This window comes from Motacilla alba, chromosome 1A (genome assembly GCF_015832195.1).
Source record: "Motacilla alba alba isolate MOTALB_02 chromosome 1A, Motacilla_alba_V1.0_pri, whole genome shotgun sequence".
Lineage (NCBI taxonomy): Eukaryota > Metazoa > Chordata > Aves > Passeriformes > Motacillidae > Motacilla > Motacilla alba.
In genome coordinates this window covers 56,431,157-56,448,028 of record NC_052031.1, presented here as the reverse complement: position 1 = coordinate 56,448,028, position 16,872 = coordinate 56,431,157, and the positions used below count along the sequence as shown (strand labels likewise).

Genomic DNA, 16,872 nt, shown 5'->3' with positions numbered 1-16,872 from the left:
CACAGACAATTTAAGGGGAAAATAAAAACCATTAAAAAAATCCCAAAGCCCCAAACCATTATGGAAATGCAATTTGAGATTGGTTTCATTTCACCTGATGTGAAAGGTCAAGGTCAACTGTCTCTTGCTACAGCTTGTGACTAAATTCCTGACTCTTAGACACCATGGTGGCACTGAGGCATCTGATGGTACAGCAGTAAAACCATTTAATTTAAGATGATGCTGTCAAGATCCTGCTTTTGTTCTTGAACTGGTGGTCACCTGTCCCCATAACAGGGCAGGTCAGATTTTGATCTGCTCAGTTCAGCTTCCTGCTGCTGCCCAGCTTCAAACAAGCCCAGATCTCTACAAGGATTCCCATGGGACTCAGAATACAGCCAGGTTTGGAAGAGAGGCTGAGACTCCAGCAACACCAGAGTTACTCAGATTTTGCCAAATGGTCACAAGAAAAACTGAAGCTGTTTTCCTACAGTGTGGTAACATCTTTACATCTTTCTCCATGCCTCCCATTCTCCTCCTCTTCTCCACAGTTGCAACGGGAGGGGCTGAGCTGGTTTCTTACCCGCCCCCCCCCCCCCCCCCCCCCCCCCCCCCGTCTCATTCCAGTGGCAAGAAAAGCTGGGTTTCTTTGGTTTCTTTTCAGTGCCAGACACATTTCCTAACCAGGAGGAGAACCATCCTGAAGAGATCATACTTCACACTGCCAATCCCAAAGGCAGGGGGGTAATTTTCACAGGCTCAGCTGAATGTTTTGATTCCAGCCCCATGGTCTGTGCATAACAGGAAGATCTGAAGTCACTCCAGAAGGCAACAGGGGAGTAGTTTTACCTTTTCTGAGCCTCTGCATGTTAAATGTCTCCTGGATGAAATGTACAGCCCCCTTCTAAGGCTAAGGGTTAAGCATCATCAAGCAATGTCTCTGATCTCTCAGAGCACAGGGAAAAGAGCAGGGAAAAGAAACTTCACAGTAGATGCAAGTGGAATCCCTTCTGCTAGGATGCATCAGAGCACAGCCTTTTAAAAAGGGTAACAGCAGCTCCCAGCCATGGGAGCTGCTTGAGACCAAAACCTGAGCTTCTCTTTGGTTTCTTGCCTCTACACCAGCACAAGCTGCAGCTGATGGCAATTCTGTATGTTCAGTGAGCAATTCTGTGTGGCATGAGAGATACCCCCCAAAAGCTAGACAGCAATTGCACCTTCACTTAATAATGTGCTTTGGAGCAGTGTCCACAGACACACAATGGCAGGGGGGTGCTCACAGTGAGCAGCAGCGGTGTCTGTCTGCACACTCCTCCTTGAACTCCACATCCATGAGCTGGTGTTTGCCACATGCATGGCCTAACCTGGATTTTTGTCACACCTTGGGCTGGCCCTGTTTGTGAAGCTGCTGCAGTAAACTTTCCATTGGCCAATCTTCCAATGAGCAAATTTCTACCTCCCTGTTTGCTTTGCTTCTCCTTCTGCTTCCATCAAGTTTACAAAGGAAAAAAGTACAGGAGGAGAGATGAAAACCCTGGCTACAGAGCAAGCAAGGCCAGGCATCAAGTTTCATTAACTCTTTGCCTGAGGACCAAACCAACTCTCCATGGCTGCAATGAGCCCAACAATCACCCAGAAGTAGCTCATGGAAATTACTTCCCTGATCACTGCCTTTTTTCTGTTCACTGCTCCACTGTTTAACCTATTCAAGCCCATGATCTGGACTTTTACTCCAGTCAATCCATGGGACAGAAGAGTGTTTCTGACTATTAGGAGTTCAGAATTTATTGGGTATTTTTGGTCTTTTTTGTTGTTGCTGTTGTTGAGCTTTGTACTTTTACTTGTGTGTAAGAAAACTAGATGCAAAAGATCATTAGAGAATCAAACCACAGACTACATGCTCTGAATATATGCAAGGAATAACTTCAAGCAAGTGACCTGGGTAAGTCACTTTTTTCTTGATGCTGGTGAGTAATTTACCAGCTTTTCCCAGCTCCCACTATAGATGCTGATCTGATATATTGTAGATTATCCTGGGTAAACTCTCACCATCCATATTAATACCCACTCTGGCTGTGATTATTGATCATCCAGCAGGAAGGTAATGCGTTGCAAACACACAGTGCTGATGCTGATGTATTCAGGAGGTGTTCACCTGTTTAATGGGGTGCATCTCCAAGTGCATCCATCTTTCAATCATTTCAATAAGGACTTCCTGCAAGGCTGCAGGTTTCCCTCAGGAGTCATCACACCTTCTGCTTCTCCATCTACAGGGCTGACAAGAGATCCCTTCAGACTCCTCCGCCTTGCCACAGAAGGGGAGGGCATCTCCACTCTGAAGATTTAAAAAGGGACCCCTGGCCATGTAGGAAGGAGATCTTGTGACACATCATCCCAAGGAAAGAAGACTGAAGGTTTGTCACCGAGATAAGTATGAAGGTAAGTGAGAATTTCTTGGTCTGTAGCAAACATTTACTTTGCAATTAATGTGTTCTTTTTCATGTGAGTGCAATATTTAGGAACTGCAGGGGGGCTTAAGAAATTTTCCTTAAAAATAACCTGAAAGAAATACACACATAGATATATTATATGTATTTTAAACAACTGCATTAAAAATACACCAATAGCACAACCTCTCAAATCCAGGATGAAATGAACCACTGTGAAACATACAGTTAGATTTTCTGTTGCCCATCACTGTTACCAATACATGAATAACAACATGGTCTGTGTGAATGAGCAGAGGTGCAACTTGTGCACAGAGGATTCATGCTCAATGCTTCCATTTGCATGCATTGCATCAGTGAACAAACTCCAAGAATCAAAAAAACCTGTCTTGTGACTTGTTTTAATCATGGTTGATATTGATAGGATGCTAGATGTAAAACATTTTTTTCCTTTATTTTTTAACCTGAGGAAGTAGAGATTTTGTCTCTTGGTTTGTTTGTTTGTTGGTTTGGAAATACAAGCCCCCTACATTTGCTTGTTGTCTATGGTTTGGTAAAATCAAGGTAGATTTTATACCATCTTTATCCATTAGTTTGTACATTATTCTCATTTCTGGAGGATCTGATGTCCTTGTAAGTAGGGTCACAAAGGTACTCGTCTTGATGGCAGCCCTTACCAGGATGGGATGGATTTGAGTAAAAACAATAAAGTTCAATTTAAGATTAATCCTCTGATCAGATCAGCATGCACTGAAACACCCCTGAGCAAGAGGAGGTTTGGCAGCAAGACAGGGACAAGGCAGCAGCTGGGGGCACCCTCACATTTAGATGTGAAGTTGGGAGGATGTGAAGATGTGAAAGACTCTTCCTGCACCTTGTGGTTCTCTGTTGTGCACAGGGGCTGCATAAACCCACAGCATCTGCCCTGGCACTGTTCCTGGCAGCGTCCTTTGTCGTCTTCTCCTGGAGTGCCCCTCAGGTGAGCTCAGGCTGGAGCTCATGAAGCTCAGAGCTTGGTGCCATTAAGTATTTGCACTAATTAGTAATGGCATGGAATGCTGACATGTAAATTTTCCCTCTTTTTTTAAATTTTTTTTTTTTTTGGCATAAAGGATCATTTCCAAAGAAGAAACTGGACTCCTCAGGCCATGCTGTATTTGAAGGGTGCACGTAAGTCCTGAGCTCTTTCCATTTTGAGGAGATAATTTTCCCCACCCCTGGATTATTCCTTGGTTCCACACAAGCAGGAGGTCCTGAGGATGCTGTGGGGGTAAAAGTTTTCAGGCTTGCAGGGAGGATGTGCTAATTGCATGGTGCTAATTATGTCATGGCCAAAGCTTTGATCCCAGGCCATTCACATCCCCAGCTGGACTCAATGGTCCTTGTGGGTCCTTCCCACTCAGAATATTCTCAGATTCTGTACTTAGTTAGAGATGTTGTCCTTTGATCCAAATCATAAAATATAACAGAAATATTAATATGAAAAATTGTATTCTGAATTATTGATTTAAAATTAAAAGATACCAGGGAGGGCAGGTATTAAGAGCGGAAGAAAAAAAGCTCCCTGTAAATTAGAGAAAAAAAGAAGGTCATAATCCTGAGAGAAATAAAAAAGGGAGACAATATAAATAATTGCAACATAAAATAAATATAAGCTCCAAACAACTGTAAATATAACTGAAAGTTCCTGTGACATTAATGCAATTATTTCTATTAATAAAAGCAAAGATTTTGACCTTTTTGTTCTTTTAAAAAAATTCTTCCAACTGAATAATGCATTGTGTTACTTCCATAGTGAGCTTTTTATCATTCTTCTTGATGCACAGGAAGCAGTGTGATTTTATTTTGTTAGTTTGGGATTTGGGATGGGGTTTTTTTGTGGTTTGTTTTTTGTTTTTGGTTTTTTTTGTTTTGGTTTTTTTGGGGTTTTTTTGTTTTGTTTTGTTTTTTTAAATAAAAATACAATTTAAAGCCCAGTACTTCATAGTCCAGCAAAGAGATTGAAGGCTCTTGACTAAAGACAAAATTGAAAATAGTCCTTTAGGGATTATGAAGTAGGAATTACAGGAAGTTTGGGGGTTGTTTTCACCCTTGTCTCACTGCTTTTATAGAGGGACGTCGCTTCATTGCAGATGAGAGCCAGAGGAAGGACCTGTCTGACAGAGTGCAGCTTGGTGAGTCCATCACCACAGGGGTGTGGAGCCCATCCACCTCCCCAGCTTATGGGAGAAATCCCTGGAAATGGAAGGGGATTTGTTTTCCTGGAATCACAGCCAAGGAAACAACTAAACCCCCTTTTTTTAGTCCCTTCATTCCAACCAGCACATGACAAAGACTGACTTTCCTCTCTGGTGCACCTGTGTGATTTCATTTACATAATTTCCAGACTGACCTGGCTGCTAAGTGGGATTTTCATCAGTGCTTTTGACTTTCTTTTTACATTGGAAAAAAGAATCAAATCAAGCTATTAATTGTACTGAAGCAACAAATAACAGAAGCAGATGTCATCAATCCACACCAGGCAATGTTTCTGGAGGGAACAGGATGTTGTAAAAAAGTTAGGAACTTACAAAAAAGGAAAATGTTCTTTTTACCTTCTGAGGGACTTTGAAATTACCTCCCTTTAAAAAAGATTGCTAATGTGTCATGTTAATTATCAGGCTGGTTTTGAGCAGACAATGCTATAGAATGACGAAGACAATATTTTCTTGTCTTTGAGTCTCTTGTTATAGAAATAATAAAAAAGCAAAGAACAAAGTAAAGAAATGCCATAAGACACTAACAAACCATGCATCTCTTATTTTTTCATTCTAGAAACACGCAGCCATAACACAAATCCTTTATCCCTTTCTGAAGCTGCTGCACTGTTCCTTACTTCCTTACAGAAAGCACAAGAAGGTAAATGCATGTTTTGTCTTACTCTGACTTTTTTAAAGTGGTTTTTTTTAGTATTTAATTTAGTAACAAATTAATCTAGAAGGTCTGTTTTGAACTGAGATATTGTTCAACAGAGAGCTCTGTTTTGGAGTGCACATTTACACAGATTACAACATGAGCCACATAATGATAGCAGGTAAATATTTGTATGTTCTGCTTTTAATTTTCTTTTCGGATGTTTTACTGGTTTGGATTCAAGGGAATGGCTATTCTACAATTGATTTTTCAACCCAAAATATTTCCTGGGGTAACTTTTTCTGTAGTATATTGCTTGCTTGTGAAAATTTTATTCGTCCACTGGATTTGGGGCAAAGATTTAAAAGAATCCATAAGAGCCCCAGGAGAGGAGCTGTTAGTTTCACATCACCAGGCTACAGGGCTGAGACCCTAAACCTTTGCTCTCCATGTCCTCCATCCTTAAATCTCTCACCTCTTCAGCTACCACAGATTTTTTTTTTTTTGAAATGGAGATGAGGCTCTGTGCTCAGCCCTCTCTTCCCTCAGAACTCTAAAAAAAAAAAAACCAAAACCAACAACAACAACAAACCAAACCAAAACAAAAAACCCCACGAACAAACAAAAAACCCAAACCAAACAAATTAAAAACCAAACTAAACCAAAACAAACAAAGCAAAAAACAACAAAAAAGCCCCACCAAAAACCAGTGGCATTTTGGAGAGAGAAAAAGACAGAATTAAAAAGGAGAATAATGCTTTGGACAAAATATATGAGCACTTTAAAAGTTAAATCAGTGAATGTGTCATTTGCATGCCCACAAAATCCTCTGAAGGTGGATTTTTCCAAATTTTAGTGGTATTTTCCTGCCCGTTGTTGCTGTAGCAGGGGAGATGGACAGCAACAGATAAAAAAGCATGAAACATCTGAGAGAGATAAGCCGAACTGGCAGCTTGTTTGAAAAAAACTAGGTGGAATAACATTTCCATCTCTGTGGTAGGAAATAACCAGTCAAACCTGGGTAAGCCATGCACTTTCAGATCAGCTGATTTTAGATTTGACTGAGGGCAATGCACAAATGAAGAACAAATCCATTATTTTTTTCAGCATGAATTTTTTTTTGCCATGTGCTAACTTACGCCTCTGGAAACAGTTTGAAGTTTTCTTCTTCAGCAAACAGAAAAATTCCTACATTTAAAAATTAGTGAAGACATGATTGTTTTCAGAGATGCTGCCTCTCTTAGCTGAGCGGTCACACTGCACTGAATCTGTGCCTAAGGCATGTCTGAAAGCTGAAAACTTTGGCTGGCTGAACCTTCCTTCATCTACAACTTATTTCTCCCCATTGTGTCTTGTCTTACAGTGGAAGAAGAAAACAGTGAACACCCTGGCTACTTGACAAACAGTCTATTAAACTGGTGAAATTATTTAAAATGTCTTTAACATTTGTACAGCTTTGAACCTGAAAGCCTAACTTGTGTAAGTAAAGTGTTTCATCCATTCTCGCTGAAGCTCCCAAAGGGTGAGGTGTTTTCACATTGCAAAATTTTGAATGCAAAGGGATTAAAAGGTACTAGTTCAGAAAAGGAAAGCATCTATAAAGTTCCTGCTTTCTTTAGAGCATTTTGTATGTCCCATCTGAAATTTAAAATACATAGCACCGTCTCACCTGAAAAGATAATTAAAACTGTCTTTTTGGACAACTTCATTAAAAAATTTTTCAATTGTCATTGGGAAACCTTTTACCACCTTCCATTCAGCTGAATAGTGAAGCTGTTTCGACTCTGATAAAGACAGATTCCATTACCACTTCACTGGTGGCCCTGTAGGCTGCTGATAGTCAATAAATTCAGTGAGATATAAAAACATTCCAGCTATCTGTGACTGCAAAACTGGTGATTCTTTTTTGTTTGTTTGTTTTCTTTTTTTTTTTAATTTTTATTTAGCAGGTATCAGTCAGCACAGAGAACAGGCAGCAGCACTTATTGCCCCAGTCCACTCCTGCAGAAATACTCTGAACAATCCTATTGAGCAAGTCCCAGCACATAAAGACAGTCTGGGGACAGGTCTTGCATTATCAGGGCCTCATTAACAACTGCATTGTGATTCTACTTTTTTGTTCTTTTTTTCTGAGCTGCAGAACTGGAATTATGCATAAATCTGTTAATTATCATTCTGTGCAGATAAGGATGTATTATTTATGTAGTTCGGTCTTACTGGAAAGCCCTCTGTAGTTCTGATGTAATTAAAGAGTAGCCACATGATTTCTGTGTCCAAGTAACTGTTTTATTTTTTTAACCTTCTAGTCATGCTCTTCATCTTTTAAAATTTCCCTGATCATTCACATTATACTGCTGATTAACTCACACTAACTATGATGCTACTTTACCTCAACACAAAGAAACACAGCTGAAGGAACAGAGGAATTAATTTGTTTCATGGGGTTTGAGGCACTTTCAGTCATTGTTTATAACATGTATCACTTCATGGAGGAACTGGTGAAAGCAGCATCCTGTTTTGTTCATTTTTAAGCACTAATATATCTTCCAATGGCAGTGTTTGTTGTATGACAGAACATTCATGATGAACTTCACCTCAAGACTAGTGGTATCCACCTGAATCCTTTCATTAATTTAGCTGCCCTTTGTTTCCAGCTTATTTGGAATATCTCAGGTGCATCTAAGTGATTTTCCAGCATGTTTTACAGGATCATCAGTGAGTGCTCAGACAAAAAGTAGCATGGAATCAGAGAACATAATCCTAGAATGACCTAGTTTGGAAGGGACCTAAAAGATCATCCAGTTCCAAATGCCCTGACATGAGCTGGGACATCTTCCACTAGAAAAGTGAAAAGTAGGGGGGTTATACATCCTTTGGTTTATCAGTGTCTTGAAATTTATATGCCTCTGCCTGTCCCAGTGATACAGAAACTGTACCCACCCTATTCCCAGCTGATTTTTGTGTGTGTGTTCCTGATTTAAAGTCTCAAGCTTAAACAATTCTTCACAAATATCATGAAACAGAATAGACCTTCTGCCTTGCTGGTGAGCCGTTTGTGAAACCCCAGTGATTTCCATCTGGAAGACAATACCTTATGTAACAGATAGCTGCTACCAAGTTTGTCAGGTGTTGGGAATGTGTGGCATTTAATTTAGGCAATCTGTTGCTGTGGCTGAATGAGAAGCTGTTCCTTCAATGCTATAAATTCAACATACAGAAGTATTTTGCTGTAGATAAATTGCCTTGTTACTAATGGTTAATCCTGGAATCAAGGCACAGCTAACACAAGGCCAAGGTGTGGGGCAGAGGTTGCTTTGGCCACTGCAGGACCTGAATCTGAGAATTCAGATCAGTCCTATCCCAAAGCTGAGCACTTTCTAACACCAGGTGGCTGCTCAAAGCACGTGAGTGTGCTGAAACACACACAGCCTTCCTGCTCTACAGCAGAGCTTTGAAATACAAGCAACAAATATTTATTTATGAAAACATCAACTTTCAATCAATATGCCCTTTATATGTTCTTTCTTGGGGACTCTCAGCCATTACATCTTTTGACTCTGTAAGGGAACTCTGATGAGGAGCACTTTGTGGAAGAAACACAAAATGCAGTTGTTCTCCACATAGTAAACTGTGTAAAGGAAAAGACTTGCAGTATCTTTGCTTTTACCAGTTTTATATGAAAAATTATTCAGTGTTTAATTACCTTTTAAATGGCTAAAGAAATAGTGACTCCTTTTAATTCCAAATAAGTTTTTACCATAAAAACTGGAACTTGGCTTCTGAGAATATTCTTTCTAGTATCTGAATCAGCTCAAGAATAAAAGTCCAGATTTAAAACTGATTTTAGGTGGTAAAAAAGACAAATAGGCACATTGTCACTTTTATTCTAAGTGGCCTATAGTCAGAACCATGTCATCAAGCATTGGTTAAGTGTTTGAAAGGTAGAAGCCTAACCGAAGTTGGACATCTAGGCTCCCCCTGCAATTGACAGGAAAGCTAAATACCTCCAAAGCTTACATTGTCCTACCTGCTGAAAGACAGGCTGAATAAAGTTCTGGAAATGTCTTCTCTTGAGAAGCATGAGAAATTTTTGATGCACAAACTTGAAAAACAAGATATTGATCTCTAACCTCTTCATGACAAGGTGCTTCTGAAGAGCCTGTTCAGGCATCTCCAGGAGCTGAAATACTTCTAAAAGTTTTCTAAGGCAAATGAAATGTTTAGTTCTTGTTATGAGGATCAGTTACTCCCCAAGAACTTTGAAGTCTCAAGTGCTTTTCAAAATTACATCTTAAAGTTTTTTAGCATTATTTGTTAGGATTAGGTCTCTTCTAGAAGAAGTGAAATAGAAAACATGGACTAATGGAAATTACTGATCCTTAATGCTGTCACATCGGTCTGTGGCTTCTTGTCTGCAGGGGAAGGTGCCACTCAAGGAAATTTTGTCATTCCCTTTAGCCAAGTTACATTAATTTCCTCCCAAACCAGATTGTTAACAAACTTAGAATCTACAACAAGATGAAAATAAAAGAGACATACCAAAGGAATCAGAAAATAAATGGTCTGCTGTTTATTGTTGGTCTAAATGACGTCACAAAGATGACTTAATTTGTTTCTAAAATTCAAATGTCCACTGCATAAGACTTTATACTGTTCCACAGGAAGTACGTTTTACTGCTGGATTAAGACACTTCTGTGTGCTGTTAAAAATTGTTACGTAAGCTTACAATAAACAGCATCAGGAAGAAGAAAGACCATTTTCTTTTCAGTGTATCTTTTTAAACTCTTTCAATATTTCTCCATTGTAACACTTTTTTTTCCCTCTAATTTTTTGAGCTCTGGTTTAAAGTTCATGTTAGTTTAGGAGGGGAAAAGGGGAAACATAAATGAAGCAGAAATTCCTTTGGGATACCCAAAATGTAGCTATTTGTCTAGACTATGATTAATACAGATGATTCCACAGACAAAGGAAAATCTGCAGTTTGTATAAGCTCCTGAGGGGATTGTCTCATTCTCTAGTTTTATTAAGCCTGAAAAATCTCTTCTACCTCAAAGGAGCACAGAAAAATTGTCATTTAAACTACTTTCAAGGTGAAATAATATTAGGCTTTCCAAAAGTGTAGCTCAAGTAACATTTAAGGTTCCCCTAATTACATCACACTGTCCTTAACAAAAGCTTGCCAAGCCTACAGGAGAAACTGTTGAGTGGATGGGAAGCAATGCCAGGGTGAGAGCAACGAGTTCAGTTCCTGTATTCCCCATGCTGCTTCTTTTTTCCTTGTGGCAAGGCTCCAAGGGAAAAGGGGGACTTGATGTTCTGCCTATCCCTTTCAGCTTCCTCATCCTCGTCGTATCTCTCATCCTCATCTTCATCCTCAGCTTCACTGTGGTGAGGGCTGGAATGCTGAGAGGCAGAGGGTGATGGCGGCACCGATGAAGGTCTGGGGAATCTGAAACCTTCCGTCTGGCAGAGACAAAAGCAAGTTGAATGTGTCAACTGAGTTCCTTGATTGGTTTTATACAGCAATTTATCATCACTTCAGAGGAAGCCAGTGGTCAGATGTAAGCTAGACCTGCCCTGCAATCTAAAATTAAGCTTCCCTCAATCCAGATCCCCTCAGTCCTCCTCTGCCAGTAAGTGCACACTTATATGACAGAGATGTTTACCCTGTGCCATAAACAACATCCTGCCCTTCCAGCACTGCTTTTTGCAAAACATGGCTATCTTTACTGAGCCTTAAAACAATCAGCATAGGACAAAATCCTTCTGTACTCTGTAGTCAGAATATGCTTACTGAAATTCAGGTTTCAATCTGAACATTCAACACAGTTTTCTAGTTATAATATCAGCATCTGCAAAACCAGCAAGGGGTTTTGGTCTGAACCCCCTCTCTTCTTCCAAAAAAAAATGTTTAAAAAGAGTTGCTCTTTGAGGTTTGGTTTCAAGTAACATTGTTCTGACCAGCCTCTCTTCTCAAATTGGTGCTAATCTGGACTAGGCAAGAACTGTTTGAAGGTGTGCCTTTTAAGTGACCCCTTGCAGCTCCAGCCAACATACCATGTTCAGAAGAAGGCAATACCTTGCCTTGCTTTCCCTAGAACATCCTTTCCCAACTCCCCTCTATTTGGTTGGTACAGAACATCTCCATGGCATTTAGCAGAAGCAAAAATGAGAAGCTGGCCACTCTTCCAAGAGGAATTTCAAGGGCCAGTTCCTCAGCTGGTCCAAAGTGTCATGGTCCTATCCAGCTCAGTCTAAATCATCTGAAGACCCGTTCCTGTGTCACACCAGGTAACCCCTGTGTTTGGATCTGATACCAGTTAAGTTGTGGTTTAACCCCAGTCAGCAACTCAGGCCCACACAGCCTCAGCTCACTCCCTCCTGGAGAGGCCAAGGAGGGAATCAAAAGAGGGAAAGTGGGAAAGCTCATGGGTTAGATTAAGACAGTTTAGTAGGGAAAGCAAAAGCTGTGCACAAAAGCAAAGCAAATCCAGGAAATCATTCCCTATTTCCCATGAGCAAGGAGGTGTTCAGCCATCCCCAGAAGAGCAGGGCCTCATCACAGGTAGCAGTGACTTGAAAAGACAAATGGACACTCTGAACATCCCTCTTTCCTCCTTCTTCCCCCAGCTTTATATACTGAGCATGGTGCCATAAGGTCTGGAATGTCCCTTTGGCCAGTTAGGGTCAGCTGTTCTGGCTGTGTCCCCTCGCAACTCCCTGTGCACACCCAGTCCCTCGCTGACAGGGTGGGTGAGGAGCAGAAATGTTCTTGGCTCAGTGCAAGCCCTGATCAGCAAGAACTAAACCATCCCTGTGTTATCAGCACTGCTTTCAGCACAAATCCAAAACACAGCCCAGGTACTGTGAGGAAAATTGACTCTCTCCCAGCCCAAAACATCATAATCCCGACTGGAGACTGGGTCTCTAACTTGTTAAGCTTTTAATTAGGAGTTCCGAATTCTGTTTAGTTAAACCCAAACTTGCTAACTCTCTTCTCCCTCGCACTCTTCCTCTCTTCTCCTTGTAAAGCAGGTAAAATGAACTCATCTCCAAAAGCAGACTTTACCTTTGGTGGAGCACTTGGTTCCATCTCAAATTTATCTGGGAATGTTCTGCTGAGGGCCAAGTGTCTGGCATGCATGTAATACTGCAACAAAACAGAGAAGCCATTACAAATCATAGAAATCTTGGGTAGATTTAAGCAAGGGGGGAAAAGGAACATAAAATTAGTTATCTTCTAAAAGATGGTGCTGAACAAAGGCTAAACGTGTTTTCAGATAAGCAGAATCCACCTGATATCACTGCTTGTACTGTGAAGTGATGAGCCATTCATGATAGATTCACACCAAAGAAGTCTGGAACAGAAGATTAATAAGGTGTCTGTAAGATGTATTAAAATGGAAACTAGGACTTGTTTTGGTCAGTGTAGTTCCTATTAAGTGACAGGTATTCTTCATCCCTCAGGAAAGAATTGGGTTTTTTTAAACAAGGAACATTTACATTTTTAAGTGTGCATATGTATTGCACATAAGTTTTAGGCTCATTCAAAGTCACTTTGGACTGCACTGAAGCATGTGTAACAGTGACAGAGAAGTTAACATTTATGAGTTCACTGATGCCTGGTATTTAAGAATTTGGCAAAAATATTTTTAGATCCACTGTATTCCTGAGTTTGCAGGACATGCATGGAAAAAATAGCTGATTATAACTTATGTAGTGTTGGGAACCATATGAATACTAAGGTTCACACACAGGTATCAGAGCAGGAAAAGGTCCAAAATAGTTACAAAACTCATATATGTACATCCACTTCTTTAGTCCTGAAGAATGGAGAACAATACTTCGTTACTGCCTTCCTAATAGGTGGGGCTGTAATGCTTTCTGTGTCAAATTAAAAACACAACTTTGCATTTAAAGTACAGAGGTAGTTAAGGAGTGTTGAGGAGCCACAGAGCCCAGCAACAATTTATGAAGGATGGGAAGGATTTTTGAAAGTGTCCAGATGACTTTGGAACACGAATCCTCCTTAGTGTAGGTGTTGCCAACAGATTTTTACATTATGTTTAGCACCAGCAAGAGCTCAGTGGTGTGACTGGATTCTGCTCTGACCTATTCGGTCTCTCCTGCCACTGGAGCATGGAAGGATTACACTGAAATGTGCAGGCTCTGCCTTTAGCCCCTTGGAGAGGGGAATTTCAGCACAGAGCTGTGTCCTCGCACTGCAGCACCGTGCTGAAGGCTCTGGCCAGGCCTATGAGCCTGGAATTTTTAATGCCTCTTTATCACACACCCTGCCCAGGTACTTCCAGTCCAGGAGGTCCGAGAGGCGCTCAGTGCGGTTCCTCTGGATGATCCTCTGACGCCGGTTCTGCTGGCAGAACCCATACAGGAACTGTGTCAGCTGGTTGCACGACTCATCCGGTGAGCGGAACCTCCTGTCCACAATGTAGATCCCTGAGGGACACAAGAAAGGCTGAGGTGAGTGGGACTGAAGATGGGATCTGACCTCATACACCTCCAATCTACCTTCTGTCATGTAGCCTTACAAATGTTACATGCAGTATATTCTTTTTAATGTTAAAAGGCAGCTACAACTGGAACATTTGTTACCATTCTGAAGAAATGGAGAGATGCAGAGAAATATACTATTTTTTAAAAAACTTTAATTTTTTTCTACTTTTCAGGCTGAAATTCAGCAAGTTCCTCAAAACTCAGAGGCTTTGTTGTTGCTGTGAAACTATGTCCAAAAAGGTTCGAGGTTCTGGATAAAGACACATCATTTTTATCTCCCATAATTTTAAAAATACCGACTTCTTAAAGAAAACATAATCAATCTAGTGCTTTCCTAGCTTGCTGTAGAATTCACAAGTGTGGATGGCCAGAATCAGGCTGTAGGAGAGAGGCTGTGTTTTCTGTGGAAATAAAAGTGTTTCCATAGAGACGGCTAACTCACATACATCATTCAACAGACAATTCTGGCAGAGAGAGGGCAGAGGTAAACTTTGCCTTTACATTGTTGAGAATAATTTTTGCCACCTTCTTTAAACCAGAGTGTTGGGAAGAAGAGGGTGCCAGACCTTGCAGCTCTCTTAATGGACATGAGAGATGCAAAACTACCTTAATGAAGTGCCTGGGACCAGCGCAGTAATTTATGACAACTCACATCTATGTTTTGGCAGAGAAGAGCACATGACCTGTGTTTTGTGGTCTCTCTGAAGGGTCTCAAAGACATGTTCACCCAGGCAGGTGTGTCTAGATTTTGTAGCTGGCTCTAACCCTTGCCTCTAGGTCAGGCAGAGGTGGCACCAGTCTGGGGCTGTCACTGCCTGACTGTGGAAACAAACCCACTGCCTGACTGTGGAAACAAACCCACGTACTTCCCTAGTTTGGGAATATAGTCATTATTCACAGAACCACAGAATTACAGAATGGCTCGGGTTGGAAAGGACCTTAAACATCATCAAGTTCCAACCCCTGCCATGGGCAGGGACACCTGCCACTGTCCCAGGTTGCTCAGAGCTATATCCAGCCTGGCCTTGGACACTTCCAGAGATGGGGCAACCATTCAGCCCTGGCTAAGCAGGGAGGAAAAGACAGGGAGGGCTGTGCCTTGCTCTGTACCTTGGGGAGGCCACAGCTTTAGTGACAACTGCACCAGTTGGAAAACAGGGACAATCAACCCTAAAAGAGGAGCTACTGAGGCAGAGGATGACTCAAGAAGCAGAATCATCCTGACACATACCAGGCAGTGGCACTCCAATTATGAACCAGTTGTAAACCTTCCTGAGCAGATCACTATTTGAAGTAGATTCCTTGTATTTCCATGGCTTTTTTTTTTTTTTTTTAAAGTGTACATGGTAATTTAACATTTGTTTGGGGAGGATCATGTCACTGGTCTCGAATCCCAGACTATTAAGAGAAGCAGACTTTCCCTGCTTCCTTGGAAGGCTCAAAGTGTTATAACCAGAGGCACTAAAGGGAAATGCTGGGAGACTCTAGTCTGATATGAGCAGTGATGAATTTGGAAGAATACAGCAAACAAAAGGTTAAAGGGAGAGCAAAAAAAAAAAAAAACAACCCGGAAAGGGTTTGGATAAATATGAAAGCTGAAATCACTCATCCAACTTAACAAGATATTCAGAGCTCTGAATGTATTCCCCTAATGCATTTCCTTGTCTTAGAGAAACACGAATTTGAGGAGTAACAGCATAGTTGCTGTGCTTTTTGCTTTCCTAATTCAGAGGTGATATTTTGATGTGCTGTTAAAGTTTTTACCATAAGCTTCTGGGTCAGCAACATGTTCCTGCATGAAACAGCCGAATCCAGAGAGGTTTGTGGTTACACTGGGAATGCCCATCACAGTACACTCAGCTGCAGAAAGAAACAGGTAAAAAGGGTTTCAGGACAATACACCTGCAATGGTTTCACCTTAAGAGAAAAAAAACCACAAAACAGGCAGACAGAAAGTCCCATAACAATAAAGCTGCTCTGAAAATGTCAAGTGAAAACTACAATAATGTTTTGTTGTGGGTTATGGGAAAAAAATACAAAAATAAATTTTAAAACCCAAAATTCACCCCATGTTTGCAAACATATGTTTGAGTTTCAGAGCAGCTAAACTGAAAACTTTCTGGGAGTGCAGTTTTGAAACAGAGAACCCCAATACATGGTCAGGATTATTTGGATTTTAAATTGGAGCCTAATGTACACTTGTGTTCACTAGTTGTTCACAACTCTTTACAAAATTGAATCTCTTAGGAGCAGGAGCATATTCAAACTTTGGATTTCAATGGTTTGCCAACAGGTCCCCATAGCAGGAAAAAAACCCCAACAAAATAAAAAAACAAACAACAAACCCTCTCATTAACTCAGGACTGCATTCACAGTAGACGTGGAGCTAGTTTTATAAAATCAGAAAATGGATGGATTTTTTTGTAGTTTTTTTTTCTGTCACAGCCATGAGTAAGGATAATTCCTTACCCTCCTTAAAAAGTTTTTGCCAGGGAGCCTAAGCCTAACCTAAACCAGCATGCAGACTCTAGTCCTACAAAAGTGCAAAGACATCTACATAGCCTTCACTCATATGACAATAAATCTGGTTTCTATAAACTAGTTATAAATATACCTTTAAAAAGCAGTCTCTGTTTCTGGGAGACACAAATGGATATTGACAAAGAAAATATTTTAAGTCAGAATCTATATGCTCTCTGCATTTTTAGAAATTTCCAGTTAATTCAATAAGATTCACTACCACTGCATGTATGTCTGTTAAATAACTTAGCTATGGTATTACATAATTCTCTCAAACTTGTTGTCTCAAATTAAATCCACTGAACTATGTCAGTTGGCAGCATCAGATTTCTCGCCCTGCGTTTTTTTTAATATTTACATTCCTGCACACCTTTTTAAAAAAATCCTTCAACCAAGAATTAAGTTTTTATTTCTTGTTCTAAAGCCATAAAAAAATCAAAATATTACACATTAGTATAGGAAAGAGTACACTGCAGGGACAGTTTTACCAGCAGTAAGACCTTTGCATGGCAGAGGAAA

General features: G+C 40.5%; 2 protein-coding genes across 3 annotated transcripts in view; one reads left to right on the top strand and one right to left on the bottom strand.

Moving 5' to 3' along the window:
• Positions 1–2,397: 2,397 nt before the first annotated feature.
• On the top strand, positions 2,398–7,927 carry SPX (spexin hormone). Its single transcript, XM_038154384.1, has 6 exons — positions 2,398–2,418; positions 3,325–3,405; positions 3,539–3,596; positions 4,538–4,600; positions 5,241–5,324; positions 6,682–7,927. Exons 1-6 carry the CDS (start codon positions 2,413–2,415, stop codon positions 6,738–6,740), a joined length of 351 nt encoding a protein of 116 aa, XP_038010312.1. The 5' UTR covers positions 2,398–2,412; the 3' UTR covers positions 6,741–7,927.
• Positions 7,928–9,185: 1,258 nt separating this feature from the next.
• GYS2 (glycogen synthase 2) overlaps positions 9,186–16,872 on the bottom strand; it is a 42,427-nt gene continuing 34,740 nt past the window's right edge. For both annotated transcript variants that reach the window (XM_038154827.1, XM_038154828.1), the window contains 4 exons: positions 15,598–15,693; positions 13,613–13,776; positions 12,389–12,469; positions 9,186–10,782 (listed from right to left, as the gene is read on the bottom strand). In XM_038154827.1, the coding sequence (XP_038010755.1) occupies positions 10,561–10,782; positions 12,389–12,469; positions 13,613–13,776; positions 15,598–15,693 (563 nt within the window). In that variant the 3' untranslated portion in view covers positions 9,186–10,560. The remainder of the gene's footprint in view (positions 10,783–12,388; positions 12,470–13,612; positions 13,777–15,597; positions 15,694–16,872) is intronic.

What these genes read in the sequence shown, in the direction of transcription:
- SPX (XM_038154384.1), top strand. An exon ending in GTCTGACAGAGTGCAGCTTG is followed by an intron (nt 4,601 to 5,240) that starts GTGAGTCCATCA and finishes TTTTCATTCTAG; the next exon opens with AAACACGCAGCCATAACACA. An exon ending in CTTACAGAAAGCACAAGAAG is followed by an intron (nt 5,325 to 6,681) that starts GTAAATGCATGT and finishes CTTGTCTTACAG; the next exon opens with TGGAAGAAGAAAACAGTGAA.